The 19,637-nt window shown below is 40.8% G+C and overlaps 1 protein-coding gene across 1 annotated transcript in view; it reads left to right on the forward strand.

Moving 5' to 3' along the window:
• The first annotated feature begins 387 nt into the window (after nucleotides 1-387).
• The window catches only part of LOC139732177 (alpha-1,3-mannosyl-glycoprotein 2-beta-N-acetylglucosaminyltransferase-like), a 41,200-nt gene continuing 21,950 nt past the window's right edge, over nucleotides 388-19,637 (forward strand). Inside the window, exons 1-4 of the mRNA XM_071643050.1 lie at nucleotides 388-686; nucleotides 8,068-8,207; nucleotides 11,531-11,657; nucleotides 14,022-14,238. Coding sequence (XP_071499151.1) covers nucleotides 8,094-8,207; nucleotides 11,531-11,657; nucleotides 14,022-14,238 — 458 coding nt within the window. The 5' untranslated portion in view covers nucleotides 388-686; nucleotides 8,068-8,093. The remainder of the gene's footprint in view (nucleotides 687-8,067; nucleotides 8,208-11,530; nucleotides 11,658-14,021; nucleotides 14,239-19,637) is intronic.

A 19,637-nucleotide genomic window follows, 5' to 3' on the forward strand; every position in this document is an offset into this window, starting at 1 on the left:
AAAACTTCAAACTTCAAACACTTCAGAAAGCATCTCGTAGGCCTAATTATGCCAACTCTGGCTATGTTATTCTAAGGTAGTTCATAGAGGTGGGAGCAGTGTACACCACCGAACCGGTGGTGTACACCCACGTCCTTCATCTGAAAGGATTTTTGGAAGACACGCGCACAACGAGCGCGCGAGCTGCTGGCTGCTGAGTGAGTACCACAGAACTCTTGTAAGAGTTCTGTGGTGAGTACACGTGTACGGTATTTCGTGGCGTTTGTACACGCTTTGCTAGCTGGCTGTAGGCAAACGCGCGCGCCACAGGATTTGATGACGGGGGATGAACTGTATGTACACACACAGTACAATGCATGTAGCTGTGTAGCACTGGATCTCTGCTGCCCCTGTCATCCTGTTGTCAATGAGAAGGAGGTAATTGTGGGTCTACGGCCGGTACGACACTTAGCAAAGTCGAAGACAGAGTCAAAATGCAGAGATAGATGATGTTTGCAGTTCATCGGGCCGTCAGCCATGATTATACGGGTTCTACACATCCAAAGAATGATTTATTTGTTGACCCTAACTACGCTCCCCGGCCCCGCATTCACCTGCTGCTGCCACTACTGCTAGCCGAGCCGGCCCAGCTGCTCTAGGCAATCATTTACCGTGGTACACTACCTACATTTACGTGTTTTACGCCGGTAAGTTAAACCGACTGACGGGAAGTGTTGGAGCGTGAACTAACCTAGATCTAGTTAGTATATTGTGAGCTGAGCATACACGTTAATAATGAATTTATAATTAATTGAAAATGTATTTACATCTTCTTCTTCCTTTCCAGTACAGTCCACCAATGAGGTGTATCGTCGTACTTTAGAGTGATGTGCAGTGTGCTGTGCAATTACTCCATAAAAACTAACTACGTGCGAGTAAAAAACCATGCATCCTTCTACTAGCGGAGCTGGATCTTTTGCACCTCCTCTTTAAATTGGTTTGTGGAGGTGCAAATGGTCGAACTTGGCAGTGAGTTCCACAATCGTATGGAATCGGGGAAGAACGATGTCTGGAAAGCCTGTGTTCGGGCAAAAGGAATATGGAACTTGTGCCCATGTCCTCTGAGTGAGCCTCTGGTGATTGGTATAAGGTAGTTGCTCATGGGTATATCTACTATGGAGTGAATGATACGGTGAATCATGATAACTTTATATTGAGCCCTTCTCTCTTCCAAGGTCGGCAAGTGTAGTTTGGAGAGCATGTCAGAGACACTGCTGGAGTTCTTGAAGTCATTGAAGATGAATCTGGTGTAACGGCGTTGTACCATTTCCAGACTGTGAGTGTGAGTAAGCACTTTGGTAGATGGATCCCAAACTTCACAACCATACTCGAGAATGGGCCGTAGTAATGACTTGTAGCACAGGATCTTGACATGTCTGGGACAAGAATGAATATTTCTCTGCAAAAATGCCCTTGTTGAATTTGCCTTTTTGGTAAGCTGGCTGACATGATCGTTCCATTTCATATTTCGCTGAAGATGGATGCCTAAGTATTTTGCTGTTGAAACTTCTTCAAGGGTTTCACCGTGTATTTGGTATGTTCTTTTGATGGGGTTCTTTTTTCTGGTGATGGTCAGAGCCTTGCATTTTGGTGGGTTGAAGTTCATGAGCCAGTCAGCTTCCCAACGTTGTAGGGCATCAAGGTCATCTTGGAGATTTCTGGCATCATCAGCTGTTGTGATTTTACGATAGAGAAAGCAGTCATCAGCAAACAATTTTGTAGATGTTGATGAAGATAGACAGTCTGGCAGGTCATTTATGTAGATCAGGAATAGCATGGGCCCTATGACACTGCCCTGCGGAACACCAGATGTTACTTTAGCTGTTTCTGATGTGGAGCCCTCGGGAACGACCTGTTGTGATCTATCCCTGAGGAAGTCTTCAATCCAGTTCAGTGTGTGATTGTGAATTCCATAATACTGCAGTTTACAAAGCAGGCGACGATGTGGTACCTTATAAAAGGCTTTAGAGAGATCTAGCAAGATGGCATCATGCTGCTCACCTCTATCTATGCCTTTCAGCAGATCATGGGTACTCATGAGTAGTTGGGTGACACAGGATCTTCTTTTCCTGAAACCATGTTGAGCATCTGTCAATATATTGTTGCTATCAAGGTGTGACATCATCTGGCTACACACAATGTGCTCAAGGACTTTGCATGTGATTGCTGTAAGTGAGATGGGTCTGTAATTGCTGGCTTTATTTCGCTCTCCACTTTTGAAGATGGCAGTTACATTTGCCTTCTTCCAATCCAGTGGGATGGTTCCTTGCTGTAGTGATGCTTGAAACAGAGTTGTCAGGACGGGTGTGAGTTCACAGGCAAGCATCTTCAAAAGACGAGAAGGGATGCCATCTGGTCCAGCACAGTAAATTTACAGTTTATTGAGTATACTTGGGTGACCCGCACCTCGTCATAGTTAATGTTTGCCCATAATTGAATCACATTTCGCCACTGAAATTCTTTGAAATCCAACTCACATACAGGAAAAATGCTGAAAATTCCAATGGAATCACAAGTTCACTGATCGATATTGAAAATTCGCAGCTATCGTCGTCAAAGGCGAACGATGCGAAAAAGTTGCGCGCTAAGGAAGTCGCCCGCAACTCGTCACCCGCTCTCCCATAGACTTAGCACGTAAAAGACGTGTGCGGGTGACCGTGATGTTCCCATAGACATACACGTAAAAGATGCGTGCGGGTGACATATAACACGTATTCCTATAGCCCTACTAAAATTTCAGATTTTCACGAAAAACTGTTCGGTTTTCACCACAATTTGCTTGGTTGTGGTAGCCCTGCCAAGTTTCAAGCGTACAGAACACAGTCCCGGGCATACATTTTTGTTCAGTGCGCTCAAAACGATTTTAAGCGGGGTGACGGTATTCGGGCCCCTGACGAGGTGCGGGCACCTGGCTATATTATGTCCGTCTAGCCACAGTTGTAAAAAATGCAAAATTGTGAGGTAGTCTGAGCTATGAGAAGGGACTTTACTGACTTTAGTTTTATAGTATATAACTTTATAAGGTCAAAAGGAAAAAATAAATGTTTTCTTTCAGGCAGTTTTCGTTTTGAATGCACAGTCAATGATTCAATGTTTGTCCGCTTCCCATTGTGGTGTGTGTTACCGTTTGGACTTTGAATGGTAGATCCATGGACTTATTAATTAAATTAGCCCGACCAGACGCCGTGCAAAGGCAAAGCACGGCGTCCCCGTGCGCCAGCACGGCGTCAGACGAGCTCTGATAGTGATACACCAGTCTACTGAAGACCCTCAAACATGGCCACACAACAACAAAACTGTTGAAATTTTGTACATTCTTATCACAAATTTTATGAATCACTATACCTGAATTGAAATGCTTGGATTATGGGCATGGTATACATACATGTATCAGTCCATAGTGAGCCCTCACACAACATACACTGAGCAAAAAGTCCAATCTTAACCCGGAATGCTGATCATCACTGGGCGATTCAAAATAAATCTTTCCCAGCTTTGAACGATACAAAATGCGCTGCTAGAGTTTGAACGCCCGCACGGTTGACAGCGCCCCCTTTGCCCACCATTTTGCAGTGCTGCGCCGACATTTCGAATCGTGTCTGCCGTTTACGATTTCTGCGGCGTATACGATTAAAAAGGTTTCATTTTTGGTAAGTTGTGGAATCTGTATGTCAATATTGATAGCAAAAGATGGAAGCTATATAGATCTAGTTTTAATCCTACATAGTCTGAGTAAAAAATGTGGTGTAGTAAAATTCAGAATAATGCTGGCGCCCCGGAATTTAAAGATTGCGTGGCCTCCAGTAGGTACAGCCCTGTCGCAACACTTGTGTACAGCGACAGGGCTGTGTATAGTTATGGACCTATATGGTTATACTGCCCACCTAATGTTCTACATGGACGTTCATCGCTCGTTTTATTATTCATGCACCTGTTTCTGTCAAAAGCATCACAAAAACATTTAAACATGCTTTCCTGCATCGATATCATCATCACCATCGACAAACGGCCTGGATAAAGACAAGACGGCACTTTGGGAAATCTAAATCATCAAAACTAGATGTGCAGAAGATAATACCTTTCTTAAATCAAGAAAAATGTATAATTTGCAGTTAGGGGCAGGGTTGTAGCAATTTTAATTGCAAAGTGCACAGACAGTGTACTTTACAAGAGAAAGCAAATATTTTAGCAGGTTGATTGTGATTTGTAATATATTTTTCCCTATTTTCGCAATTTTTTTTTTTTCAGAGTAAACATGGACCGTAATATTAGAGAGCAATACCCTAGGTATATATGTCTTAACATTGAACAGTGTTACTACTAATGGTATGCATGTCCTCAAATGTCCACTTCAGTAATTACCAATTTTGTGACACAAAATCTGTCATGTTTTTAGGTTTGCTGCTCTCCACCATTGGTGTTTATTCAGAGGTAGTATAGACTAAAAATGCACCACAGCCAAATATGACCGAAATGAGAGAAATGGTTCTTTTGTCGTGTATGATGAATGATTACACAATTATCATCTAATGTCTGAGCATTGAATGTACTCATTTAAGATGCACATAATCATGTAGGGGCAGTGAAGATGGGATCAAAGAAATACACAGTAGGGCCTACCTCCGTTCACCATCAAGTCCATGGTAGACCTAAAGTCAAGTAGCAGATGCTAAATATATGATGACATGTATTGCATAGTAATTTATAATGTTAGACTTAGAGTCTATCGATTATGAATTTCTTTAAGACAGATGTACAATGTATCCAGTGACATTATGACCACCAGCTGGAAAGGTTTGAGTAATTCTTAATAGTAGTATTGTAATGATATTATAGAAATTCCATGTCATGTCAGTGCACGTTTACCAAGTCCAAGAGTTGAGAATGATATGCTCTTTCCAATATGCCTATCATTACAAGGACTAGGGCGGTGAGTTAGCTCAGTTCTGCCTCACGAGCCAAAGGACCCCGGTTTGATTCCCGGGTCCCACTGAGCAATGTTGTGTGTAATCATACCGTCCCCACGAGTTAGAGGCAAAACAGTCTGTCCCTTGGATAGGACATAAAATAGAGGTTCCGTGAGTGAGAGAGTCACAACTCATGCAAGTAAAAGATCCAGCTACATTTATTTATTGCAAAGAGCAGGGTGTTTAACCTGTGAAGTGGTCCCACCTTACATCCAACTGGACCCCATGGATGATCAGATATTGCAGCTGAATATGGGCTATCCAGCCATCTTCTCAGATGAAAAGGAAACACTTTTGAAACATCTTTTTAGGCTCTCAGAATTTTGAAGTTTTGGGATTATCTATGGTGGTTGGCTTCAACCTTTGTCATATACTGTATAATGTGTTTACACTCAATCAGGTTTCAGAAGTTTCAGTGTCTGTTGTTTGCTATATAGAGAGTATTTAACTTAAAATTTCAAAAAATAATCGGTACACATGTGTACATTGTATGTTACTCAAGGCTGTCTATCCCAAATTTTTATTTTTGAAATCTACCAGAATACGAAAAATTCATGTATACGCATTTATAACCTTTCATGAATTTCTTTACCCATTTGATTCCCATTTGAAATCCATTTATCCAACAGGGGAATTTTGCTTGAATTTTTCCACATCTGCCCTTTTGAAGCTGTAAGGTGATAAATCCAGATCAAAAATCATTGGCCAAAAGTTCTGAATTATCTGAAAAGTCAGCTTGTGGTACTGCCATGCTTCAATCATTTCTTCAGCAATAGTAGTGCAGCAGCAAGTGATGCTCTTGTACATGTAGTTGTAAATTGCCCCAACTGAAAAGTGTGTGAACCATTACGGAAGCTGTCGTACCAATGCCAGTATGCAGCGTTGCATACAGGCTGTTTAATATTTTCTTTTATACAGATGTCTGTTGGGCCTGTGTGCTTTGGCCTAATTTTCAATAAGTGTTACTCATTACGTACATTGTATTTATTCCCCCCCCCCCCCCCCCCTTCTTAAGGTGAGATTGTTCAAATGTCTGCATAATTAGTCAACATACAATTTTACCTGTACTGTAATATGGCCATAATGTGATATTCGTCTCGGGAATTCCTAATTCTATAGTGATCTTTTAAATATGGTAACTTAAAGATACCACAAGTGTTATTCAAATAAAGACACTGTACATGTCATCTGGAAATGCTATTGCTGTACACTGCTCAGTCGAACATACAGTACAAACCGTACATTGATGTTACTTTGAACGACAGTGCAATGCTAGCATGTTCCTGCTTTGATACCTGAGGAGTCTTTTAACCCACTGATACCCTACAGGTACTTGGGAAGGCATACAAAAAGAGGTCAAAGTGACTTGATGTTATTCATACGTACACTGGTTTGTCAAAATGTCAAAAGAGCTCTTGCAAGATAATGGAGAATATGCCATATGAACTGAAATAGACTGACCGAAATTGACTGAAAGATCATGTTCCTTTCGTCTAATAGAGTCTGGTAGAGTCACTTTGCTTCAAATCTTCATTCCAGCTACACAACATTGTAGTAGAGTACATGCAGAGCATATGTGACACTGCACCTCAAAACAAACATAAAGTCGCCAGACATGAATTTTTAGTTAAGACCATATTCTGAAAGAGCAGACTTTAAGCTTTAAAATGATGTATAACTCAAATCAAATGGACTCTCCTAACATGCCTAAATATTGGAAAGAAAGCACAAACTCAGGAAAAGTGTGAAGTGAGAAAAGAGGCTCTGAAGTACAGTGTCTATTCGAGCGCTTAATCTTTACCAAGCCGTACTGGCTGTGCAATGAATGGGACAAAAGACAGGAAGTAAACCACCAGAGTAACAACAATGAAGGGATTATCAGATTAAACTGAAATTAAGCATGCCTCATTAACACATTCTGTCCATAATTAATGCCAACTTTCAAAGCAGTAGCTCTATCCTTTCAAAAGTTATTAGAGTTGAAAGTGAAGAGTGTGGACAAGGTTTTTCAGAAATGAAAAAGGGATTCTAAAGACACACCTAATCACACTATTCTACCAAAAATGTTCGAGATAAACTGCTAAAAAAACACACTTTCCTGCCCGTTTTATGATACCAAATTTTAGCATAATGTAAAAGAAGACCCGCTCTTTCAGAAAATATGAAAAAGTCAAGTTTGGCTAGGTTGACCCATTTCACTTATTTTCAGTCCTCACGCAAAATCAGTGTGTGCGACTTTATGTTCGTTTTGAGGTGCACGGTCACATATGTACATTGTATCAATGCAATCCATATAATTCTCTGTTTACTGTTCAACATATCATTTTCATTTTCCAAGGAAGCACTGTACTTATATGTCAGTGATTCTAAACTTGTCAACTAAGTGTCTGGACCACAACTAAAAACAACAATAATACTCTACTTCTCATGCAAATGTTTCTATGATTATTTGGTCGGAGTACATGGATAGACAACTGTGTGGATGTCCAGAGAAAGGGGCATGTTTTAAAGATAAGATGGTAATCATGTTTTAGAATATTGGCTCATTATGTCAATGCCTACAATGTAGAGTAGATTAAAGGGATCTTAGTATAGTATTGGTTGAGGTGAGGATTCAGCCTTTAACTTTTTGCAAGATATTTAGAAACCTCTTTATGAAATGTTAAAGAGCACTCAGTTCTAAGAGGACTTTGAAGTTTATTTGATGGAAATCGGTTTTGAAATGGCTGAGATATTCAGAAACAAAGTAAAACAACTATTCTAATAAAAGATGGGTCCCACCTTTTATCAGGATTGCTTTGTTTTGGGTATCGCAGCCATTTCAAAACCAATTTTCATCAAATAAACTTTGAATTCCTTTTAGAATTATGTTCTTTCATATCCCATGGTAAAGAGGTTTCTCATTATCTCAAAAAATCATCTAAAAAAAAAATGTTGGAAACCTGTTGCCCCATCTCAACCGAAACTGTACCATCCCTTTAATACAAATTTAGTTCTGACGAATTGAAACATCCTTTTTTTACATGTGTGTGTGTATGTGTTTTGAATTTTGTTTCCACAGAATCAACACAGTACAGAATCAGAATCATGAAGCGTCATGGAACCGTAACGACCATCACTTGGTTTATCATAGTCTTCATCATGTGGAACATCACAGCATATTTTCTCTTTGGCAGAGGTGCTGAACCCAATGATCGTGTGGTAAGTATTTAGATAGCTGATAACAATTACACATGTTTTATTCAAATTGATCATAGCCATTTTCATGATGTACTGAAAAGAGCAAGTCATTTGCTCTTGCTTGCATGTTAACTCATGCAGTGTAATGTACTGTGTCCGCCATATATACAATATATTTTAAGGGGCTTTTATTTTCATGAATTTCGCAAGTTTGGTGCTATCATATTAACTCTGATCCCAGCACTAATCATTGAATGTAATGTGCTATGCGTACATGTATCCATTCACAGAGACTCCAACCCAAAGCACCTTCTGATCTGGAGATTCTCCCGCCTGAAACCCCTAGCAAACGGGAGATTCCAAGTTGATGTGTGCGAAGCACGAAATTCCCAGGGTTCTATAAGCTCTCTGGTGCTATTAAGGCTCATTTTTTCAACATATGATAGCAATAAGTAAGAAATCCTTTCCAACAGGAGACACAGAGCCAGGGCGGGAGAAATTAAATCATAAGCGGGAGAACGGGAGATTTTGCAAAAATGGGTTTTCGGCGGGAGATCTCCCGTCGAAAACGGGAGAGTTGGAGTCTCTTCATTCAATTGTGTGTAGTACACAGTAAGTGAACAAGGTGCATGAAGATATGGTTTAAAAAGCCTGATTCAGCAAAATTTAGACTCCCTAAAATGATGAATACAGTACAATACATGTATGCACATGGAAATGAGTATCTACACCTTGTGTTGTGTAGGTAGTACCGGTATTTACTGTAAGCATAATCCAATTCAAATCACCACCGATACTTTTAATGGACTTTGCTGCATTGTGCAGTGCCTTTTGAAGGGCGCTAATGGGAGGAAAAAAAAGACAATCATACATTTTCTTTTTCTCTACTCTAAAAAAAAATGGAATTGCAGTCAGTAAAGACGACACTATGTAGTGTACCTTGTCATGCTTTCTGACTCTTTATGAGCTGAACTGGCAGGTGGTGGAGTAGAAAGAATTGTGAATGTTTGATTATCCAGTTCCAGTCAATGAGTCGTGCACCACCCATTTATGGCAACACCTACAGTGTATACGTGGCAGAGGAAATGTCCAGCTGTATCACGATCTAAAACTACAAGTATCAATGCCCAGTTGATATCCAACGCTAGATAGTCTCTTTTAATGAGACCGGATAGTACACTATGTACATCTGTACTTTCTCATGAAATGACAGTGTAACAATATCACTTGTATGTTGGAAAGTGTCTGTGTGTGTGTGTGTGTGTGTGTGTGTGTGTATTTGTGTGTGTGGAAAAAAACCCAGCAACAACAAACAGCCCATTATTGGACACATGTAATGTAGTCTATATGTACGTAAGTGTATGTGTAGGAACATGCACATTGTAATGTAATAGCTAAACAAGGAGATCAGACATTGAAGACTGTTCTTTGTCTGCCCATTATTCTTGGCCTTGGGATGGATGGATAGGAGGAAGAGGGTCTCTCACATTAGCCAGCATATTAACCTTTGACCTACTGTATGCTGTCCTTGTGACCAAGACTGGTAGTCTTTCATTCTCAAACATGGATTGTCATTTGCCTGAAGATGCGAAATCCAACTTCAATGTGCAATCATCTGCTTAAAATTAGTTATCAGATAGAAAAAGCTCAAAAGAGTCCATGTGTGGATTTCTTTAATACATCAGAGAGAGAGAGAGAGAGAGAGAGAGAGAGAGAATCAGTTTAACAAAGCTCTACGTGCCACTGAGAAAGAATGCAGGCTTGCATTAGGTCTCCTATTTCCTTGAAAGTACAGTATCGTTTAAATGAAAAGATAACTTTTAACCCATGGAATCCTAGAGGAATGTTCTTGTTTTGTTTTGTTTCATTTGCTGCAGAAACTATCATTTGGTTATTATTGGATTAGCACCTTTAATTTCACTGCATAAGTCATAGTTTTCTAAAGATTAGATTGATCTTACATGAAATGTGCATAAGATTAGAAATAGGGATCACAATTTGCTTATTTGGCAAGGAAACATGAAGATTGGTCTTTTAAAATGTATTTCTAGGAACTTGTTGGTTCAGGTGGAAAATTCTTCCCCATACTTGTATCTGACAAATTGTAAATTGGCTTTGATAAATGTGATGAACTCATACAGAACAGTAAAAGTTTGTCTTTACAATAATTTAAGCCATTGTAAAAAAAGAAAAGAAAAAAGATTAAAATGTTCAGTACACATTGCTTATCTTATGAAGTTGATGCACAATTTCCAGAAAACATTTTAATGAACTGGTGTCCCATTATGAAATGAATTCAAGCTGTAGGCACAGCTACATTGTTAAATAGCATTTGGACTCTTACCTCTTCCAGCTGGGGGTTAGTTTTATAACAGACCAGATTTCTGACTGGTAGACCAAGGCCCTGTTTTATGAAGAGTTATAATTGATTATATAGTTGAGTTGGAATTTAAGTCTATGGCAGTGTGTGTGGTAAGGAGATTCATAATCGATTATCTTTTGATAAAATGGGGCCCAAATCAAACTTCATTTTCAAAGGTTGAAAGAAAGTTTATGCCAGTCATTTCACATGACCCCATTTTGTGCGAATGTATGTATGAGAAATTAGTCCAGTTGTCAAAATATCACAACATCCCTTTTAAAGGATCTACCATGCCCTTTCCTTTGCAAAAAAAGAGTGAATGATGTCCTGGTTATCGCGTATTATACAGTGTAGATCAATCTTTACAACAAGCAAGCAGAGAGGTGGGTTTTTTGTTTGTTTGTTTGCTTTTGTTGTTGTTGCTTTTTTTTTAAACACCAAACATATGATCAAATCTAAAAATTGTCCTAAAATGATATGTGTACAGTATGGTTCAGAATAGTGCTGCTTCGTTTGTCTTTAATATATTTGTCGTACTTATATTCCATCACCTTGAAACCTGTGTTTGATATTGCCAAGAAGAAGTCTGGCTCATGGTGTGACTTGGGCATGAGGCTTGCTAAGGGGTATGCAGAGAAACAAAACAGTTCTACCTCACTGATCTGTATTAGGAGGAGTTGTTGTACCTCATTAGATATTAAGACCATGAACTATTAATCACAAGGTCGCTGGTTCAAGTCTCTTGGCTGGAGTGGTTGTGCCCCTAGGCAAGGCACTTTATCCTCATTTCCAGTTCTTTTGGAGAAGACTCAAAGCTGTCAGTACCATGGTTACTTGCTTAAACGTGTTCATTGCTTCCGTAGCTGCCATGATAAGCAAATCATACTTGTGAGCATTAGTGTAGGTGTTCTTACCAGATCTTTCACATGTAAATCAGAACTTGTCATTGATTTGCGAAATCGTTATCATGCCATTTTGTCAGGCCAAGTCTTCCAGAGAACTGTCGGAGAGATTAAACAGGCTGCAGGTGCGTCTGAAGGACCAAATGGTGATAAATGAACAACTGCTGAAGGAAATTGACCAAGAGAAGCACAAGATCCTCTCTAAGAGTAAGTAAACCAGACTTCTGTTACATAATCAAAACCAGACAGTACCAGGTAATGTATAAATTATGATCACATGTAATGCACTGCTTATTGCTCAAAATGCAAACACAGTGACATTGAAGCCCATGAGCTGAGATTTTGTGTGTATTCATCCTTCTGTCAGAATGTTCAGACTTTATGCAACACATCAGTCTCGTGCTAATTGTTGCGTTGTGCATAAGGGTAGCACACTTTGGAAGTACATTCTGATTTCATGGCATTTGCACAATATATTTGATGCATGGTATGATGGTAAATGAATGCCTTCTTTGCCAACAATGTTTACATTTCTGATGATATTCTGTTTTGGTTGTTGGGTTTATACATCAGGCAATCCTCAATATATTTTAGTTCTGTAATCACCAATGTTTCATTTGCATTACAGAGTGAATTCAGTAGACTATCATGATACTGCTCTGTTTTGTTTCATGACTTATAACATCAACAATTTCAACCAGAAGTACTGTATGGTATGATGGGAAGGATTTGTCAAACACAAGATATGTTTTGCATGATAAGATGAGCATCCCAATCAGAAGGGGAGCCATGTCTGGGTGTATCGTAACATGCTTTCTCACCAACACAAGGGCAAAATTTAAGTGAAATCAAGTATCAATCTCATATTCTTAACTTTTTATCGTTCAGTCAATGATTCCAGAAATACAAGTATTTTACCAATATATATCCAGCCATGCAGAATTGAATGATCAGGCAAGTGTTTTATCAAATCACAGCCAAATCTAATAGAGTTTCCAAATCTTCCCCCGATTCTGCAGGAGCCTACATCTGACAACTTCAATATCTCTTTAATTCTGGATAGGAGAATACAAATATTCCCCTGATTTAGGAATCATTTGTTGTTATTGTTGTTGTTGTTGCTGTTGTTCGTTGAGAAAGATGTATGTTGCCATACGGTTTACTCTTTGGATTCTCCCTAATTTTTGATGGGTGAATTTTGGCAGCCCTGAATTTAGTAGTAAGAGTGAGGGTCAAAGGTCCAGCCAAACTCACAAAATCCACTGTTTGTGCAAGTCCCTTCTTTGTGCAATCCAAGTTCATCAAGCTTGAGTGCGCCTACGCTAGTACAATATAGCAGGGGAGGGCATTCAATCAGTCAGAACTGTGACAAAATCCCATTAAGATCAGTTTGTCAGTTTAGGCCATATCTTGAAATTGAAACCTCTTGTACCATTAAATCTCAACAACTATTTTTGTAAAACACATGATTTCATTAGATTTGTTTTGGTGAATGTGCTGCTTGAAAGAAGAAAGGAAAGTAGTCTGCAGAAAGAGCTGTTGCATTGGTTACTGAATTACAGTTTTTGAAATATCTAGACAGTCATCAGAAACCTTGGTAAAATAAGACTCACAAGGAGTGAAATACAATACTGCATATGCCAAATATTTCGCGAGGTTTTTATTTTCGCAAATTTCGCGAATCGAATGCGGTTTGCAAATTTAAAAACACGCGAAAATATGAACTCTGAATCTGACATGAAAGGGATGTGCGCACATACATTCTCTGTTCAGTACTGTGCTCCACAATCGTGAATTTAACCACTCGCGAAATCATGCTCCACAATCGTGAATTTAACCACTCGCGAAATCGTCGGGAAGTCCCAATTCGCGACAATTTAGACTTGCTAAAGATATGGCATACAGTACAAGGATGAGTTGTGTTTTAGGTTTAAGTTTGTGTGTTTGTGTAATGGCACAGTGTCTCAGATTGTGTTTAGATTGTTCCATTGACGTAGTCCATGCATCTTTTATGATACACTGCACTCCTTTTACAACCAATGAAATTTAGTTTGGGTCCCCCAATTATTTATACATTTTTACATTTGTTCGGCAATGATAAAATTTTGATATAATGAAAGAAATCTGCCAGTCTTGAGGAGTTGCCTGTGCACGTTATACATGTATAGCGTGATGACGAATCTGTGTTTTCATAATAGTTCATTCCTTTTATAGTGAGTAACGTTGCATAAATAGTGTGATTGAACCAGTAATAAGATGCTTTAGTTATTTACATTGCATTGTTTTCCCCCAGTTGTGCATTCATGTGTGGTGTCAAGATATTTGCTCCTGCGACAGTTTCTATGGTCTTAATTTTGCCAAGGACTTAGGGTTATGGTTAGGGTTGTGATAAGGTTTTAGGTTTAGTTTGATGTGAGGATTAGGATTGGGGATAGGGACATGTTTGTGGGTAGAATTTATGTTTGGCTTAGCATGCAAATATTTCATGGGAGCAATTGTTGGAGGAGCAAACGTCATAGAACCGTAACGTGGATGCATATTAAACTCTCGTGCCGTCCCTATCATTCACAGTGAACCTGGAGCAGCACCACGACGACAATCACGTTCACGGCAGACCAAGAGATGTGGCAGTTGCTGGTGTGCCCACGATTGCCCCCGAGCCGAGAGAGCCGAGTCACACCAAAGAGCCGGAGAAGCAATACCCATTCTCGACCTACACAATTCCCATAGTGCTGATTGCATGCAACCGGCCGTCTGCCGTCACACGCAGCTTGAATTCATTATTAGAGTGAGTACCACCATTCAAGAATGGAAGCCATTTTATCGGAAGTGGCTCTTTCCGCACAGATTGAGTCCACTTGTCTGTTTAAATCAGAGTTGTAAAATGCAATTGTTTCAAGAATGTTTTTTTTTTGTTTGTTTGTTTGTTTGTAAAAAGTGTGCTTGTATATTAGAACAAGTCTCCCCCCCCCCCCCTTCAAGAAAGTAGATGATTTCAAGTAAGAGGGCTTTTTTATCATGGGAAACAATTTCATTGAAGCAAATATCTTTTTTTATTTTACAAACATCTTTCAATTTGTAGAACAAATCACTTCTTTGAGGATGAAGAAGACAGTGGTGATTGTGATAGTGATGATGATGGTGGTGGTGATGGTGTCATGGTGATGGTGATGGTGATGGTGATTATGACGGTGATGGTGATGGTGATGGTGATGGTGATGGTGATGGTGATGGTGATGGTGATGGTGATGGTGATGGTGATGGTGATGGTGATGGTGATGGTGATGGTGGCGGTGGCGGTGGCGTTGGCGATGGCGATGGTGTCATGATGATGGTGATGGTGTCATGGTGATGGTGTCATGGTGATGGTGATGGTGATGGTGATGATGGTGATGGTGTCATGGTGATGGTGATGGTGTCATGGTGATGGTGATGGTGATGGTGATGGTGTCATGGTGATGGTGATGGTGATGGTGATGGTGATGGTGATGGTGATGGTGATGGTGATGGTGTCATGGTGATGGTGATGGTTATGGTGATGGTGTCATGGTGAGGGTGATGGTGATAGTGATGATGGTGATGGTGATGGTGATGCTGATGGTGGTGATGGTGATGGTGATGCTGATGGTGATGGTGTCAGTGATGGTGATGGTGATGGTGATGGTGATGGTGATGGTGATGGTGATGGTGTCAGTGATGGTGATGGTGATGGTGATGGTGATGGTGATGGTGATGGTGATGGTGATGGTGATGGTGTCATGGTGATGGTGTCATGGTGATGGTGTCATGGTGATGGTGATGTAATGATTGTGATATTGCCACTCTTAATGACAATGGAGATGCTGACAAAATATTACACTGATAGTAAACAGGACTGAACTTATTAATTGATATTCCTGTCATTGATTGTATTTTGATTGATTGATCCTTAGTCCGTGATAAATTGTACATTTCTATATTATATGGGCATGGATTAATAAAGGCAAACATTTTTGTAGTTGACCTGAAAATTGAGCACTCAGAGAAAAAGTGCAGTAGTTTGTTTATTGTTACGACCAAAATCACTTTGAGAATGATCGCACAAAAGAAACAATCAACTGATGTTCAGGCGGTTTATTAACAGTGATATTGTGGGTACAGACTGGTAATCAGCGTCACATCAGTACAACAATGATCAATAGAAACAGTTATAAATCGGTAGTGGAATCACTTACACGTATTAAATAATCCTTTGAAAGTGTCCAAATACGATGTTCGATGCACAGACGAATGATCCTTGACGCACGGATGAATGATTCCTCTGACGTAACTCCAGAGGCGCAGGTTACGATAGTCCACGGTATAATGTTCACTGCGAAATGTGCAGAATCCAACGATCACGTCCAGTCGATGCGTTGAATGATGATTCACTTTATAGTGTCCAGCGAGGAATCCAGCCCGTCACAGCTTTGCCGTAGCAATGTCCATTGACATTAAAATATGGAGTCCAATGAAGGCACATTAATTCTCTGCAGGCAAAATGTCTCCCAGGCCTTATCTCCACAAACATAATAGGTCAGCAGGTAACACACGACTGACTATAACAAGTCGCTTCAGAGCCAGAAGTGACGTAACTCTCAGAGCAGAGGTGTTGGGTACTCTGCCTACTGCAGAATTTCTCTAGCTTATATACTATCTATTCACCCCTTCTAGCACATTCTATAACTCTCTCCAACCTACTAGCCAGTCTAAGTTCCAGGAAACCTGGATGACTCACTGCCTAACTATGTACAAAACATCACTGCCAAGAATAACTACCAATCACATTGGGCTACAGGGACAGTGCCTCACTCAGCCAAATATGTTAGCACTTCCCAGAACTTTCTGGAATGGGTGAAATCATTCTAGATTGAGTGAGCTATAATGTATTTCCTGTTACATGCATGTACTGTATAGCTACATTGTATACCACCTAGAAAATTCTCCACTTATCTGGTCAGCCTGTATGTACTATATCTATACCACATAGAATGTTCTCCATTAATCTGGTCAACCTGTGTACATACACATTAAAACAGCCATGCATACAGTACATCATACTGTACATAACTACTAGTGTGTACATTTGTGACACCATCCCCCATGGGAAAAAGAAAGCCTTGCTGTAGCAAGGGTTTCTTTTACCTTCACAATTTCTCATTGTTATTTACAACGAATGTGAGGTAAAGTCCAAGTCAAGCAACAATAATCACATACTATCACATGCCTTTTGGATAGCTATATTAATTCCATGTTCTCTTTTCATGGATACTATTTACAATGATATTGCTTGGATTCTCGGAGCTTATACAATCATATCAAACTGTTTTGCACACATTAATGAATATGCTTAACACATACACTGGAAATGATATGCGGTGAAAACTTTTCACCTTTGATACTCTCTTCATGTTACACTCTTGACAGAGCGTCGGCAATTACATTGTTTTTGCCTGCCACATATTTGATTTTGAGTGCATATGGCTGCGTCATCATGCTCCATCTGAACAACCTGTTGTTCTTCATTTTGAACCGGTCTAAAAAGACCAAGGGGTTGTGGTCAGTATAGACTGTGACCTCCCCTTTGCTATTTGTCAAGTACACTTCGTATTGCTGGAGGGCAAGGATGAGACTGAGAGCCTCCTTCTCAATTGTGGAGTACTTCTTCTGGTATGCGTTCAATTTTTTGGAGAAGTAGCTAACTGGTCGTTCAGTGACTTCTTCATCTTCTTGGAGCAAAACCGCTCCCACTCCTATATCGCTAGCATCTATTGCCACCTTGAATGGCTTTGCGAAGTCAGGAGCTGCCAAAACAGGCTCATTAGCAAGGACTGCCTTTAGTTTCTCGAAGGCTCTTTGACACTCATCAGTCCAGGTGTACTTTGCCTTGCCCTTCAGCAGGTTTGTTAGGGGGGTGACTACTGTGCTGAAATTTGGTACAAATTTCCTGTAGAAACCAGCCATGCCCAGAAATCTGAGCAACTCCTTCTTGGATTGGGGGATGGGAAAGCCTAGTATAGCCTCTACCTTGGCTTCTCTTGGCAATACTTGTCCCTGACCGACTACATGCCCGAGATACACCACTTTGGCCTTTGCAAATTCACTCTTTGCCAAATTAATCACCAATCCGGCCTCCCTGAGTCGATCAAAAAGTTGCCGCAAGTGTGTAATGTGCTCCTCCCACGTGTCACTGTACACAAGGATGTCATCAATGTATACTACACAGTGGTCAAGTCCGGCAATGATTTGGTTTGTCAGCCGTTGGAAGGTGGCTGGAGCATTTTTCATGCCGAATGGCATTACTTTGCATTGGAACAAGCCATCTGGTGTAGCAAAGGCAGAAATCTCTCTGGCTTTGTCGGTCAAGGGCACCTGCCAGTATCCCTTTAGAAGGTCTATTTTACTGACATATGCAGAATTTCCGACCCTGTCAATGCAGTCTTCTAGTCTGGGAATGGGGAAAGAATCTGTTTTCGTCACGGCGTTTACCTTGCGGTAATCAATACAGAATCTTTGAGACCCATCCGGTTTGGGCACCATGACGATTGGGGAGCTCCAACTGCTTTTACTAGGTTCTATTATGTCATTGTCTAGCATGTATTGAACCTCTTCCCTTACTTTTTGCAGTTTGCTTGGGTTTAGTCTGTAAGGGTTTTGCTTGATAGGGTCAGCATCTCGTACATCGACATCATGTACAGCCAGAGGGGTGCAGCCTGGTTTGTCCTTACACAATTCTTCGTACTCATGTAACAGACTAGTCACATCTTTCCTCTGATTATCAGGTAGGTAGTTCAGTGCCTCATCTACTTTCCCTGACATCTCTGAGTTAGACAACCTGGCACTAGAGGGCTCACTTCCATTCTCATCTTGAGCTTCTCCCTCTTCATCTACTTCTTCTTCTACCACCTGAGCTACGCCTACCGGCTGACTAGCCTTTCTCTCGTAGTACTCTTTCAGCATGTTTATGTGACACACCCTCTGATCTTTTCGTCTATCTGGCGTACTGATCACATAGTTCACATCATTGAGTTTCTTTTTGACACTGTATGGGCCACTGAACTTGGCTTTCAGTGGTTCACCTTGTATGGGCAGCAGTACAAGAACTTTGTCACCTGGGTTGAAAGTTCGGGCTTTGGCATTTTTGTCTGCCTTTCTCTTCATAGAGTCTTGTGACACTTTCAAGTGTTCCCTAGCTACCTCACAAGCCTTTGAAAGCCTTTCACGAAACTTTGACACATAGTCAAGTAGGTGGACCTCATCATCCTCAGTCATGAATTTCTCTTTGATGAGCTTCAGTGGGCCCCTAACTTCATGACCGTACACCAACTCAAATGGGCTGAAACCCGTCGACTCATTTGGGGAGTCCCTCGTTGCGAACAGCAGGAAAGGGATGCCCTTATCCCAATCCTCGGGATACTCCTCGCAAAATGCCCTAATCATTGTCTTTAGGGTCTGGTGGTGGCGCTCCAACGCACCTTGGGACTGGGGATGATAAGCTGACGACTTCAGCTGCTTCACACCCAAACGATACATCACCTCTTGAAATATGCCTGACATGAAATTTGACCCTTGGTCAGACTGCACTTCCTTGGGCAACCCATACCTAGTGAAAAACTGCACTAGAGCATCTACCACAGTCTTAGCAGTGATATTTCGCAATGGGATAGCCTCTGGAAACCGTGTGGACATATCCATGATTGTCAAGAGGTACTTGTGACCCGACCTAGTCCTAGGCAAAGGTCCAACACAGTCAACTAGAACCCGACTGAATGGTTCTTCAAACGCAGGTATCGGAATCAATGGCGCCGGCTTCACTGAATGCTGCGGTTTACCAGCCACCTGACATGTGTGACAAGTTTTGCAAAACTCAGCCACATCCACATTCAACCCCGGCCAATAGAAATGCCTCATGATCCGATCCTTTGTCTTTCTGACGCCTAAATGGCCGCCAACAGGTAACTCGTGAGCAATCCTCAAGATCTCACCGCGGTAACTAGGAGGGACAACAACTTGACGGACCACCGTCCAATCCTCATCAGCTGGCCTATGGGGAGGTCTCCACTTCCTCATCAAAATGCCATCTTTGACATAATAGCACTCAGGGACCTTTTCAGCCTCAGCCTCAGAACACGCCGTCTGAGACAAGCCTTTCAACTCAGAGTCTGCCTG

This window comes from Diadema antillarum, unplaced genomic scaffold (genome assembly GCF_040938485.1).
Source record: "Diadema antillarum isolate AM-2024a unplaced genomic scaffold, OU_Dant_1.0 seq00000403_RagTag, whole genome shotgun sequence".
NCBI classification, from domain to species: Eukaryota; Metazoa; Echinodermata; class Echinoidea; order Diadematoida; family Diadematidae; genus Diadema; species Diadema antillarum.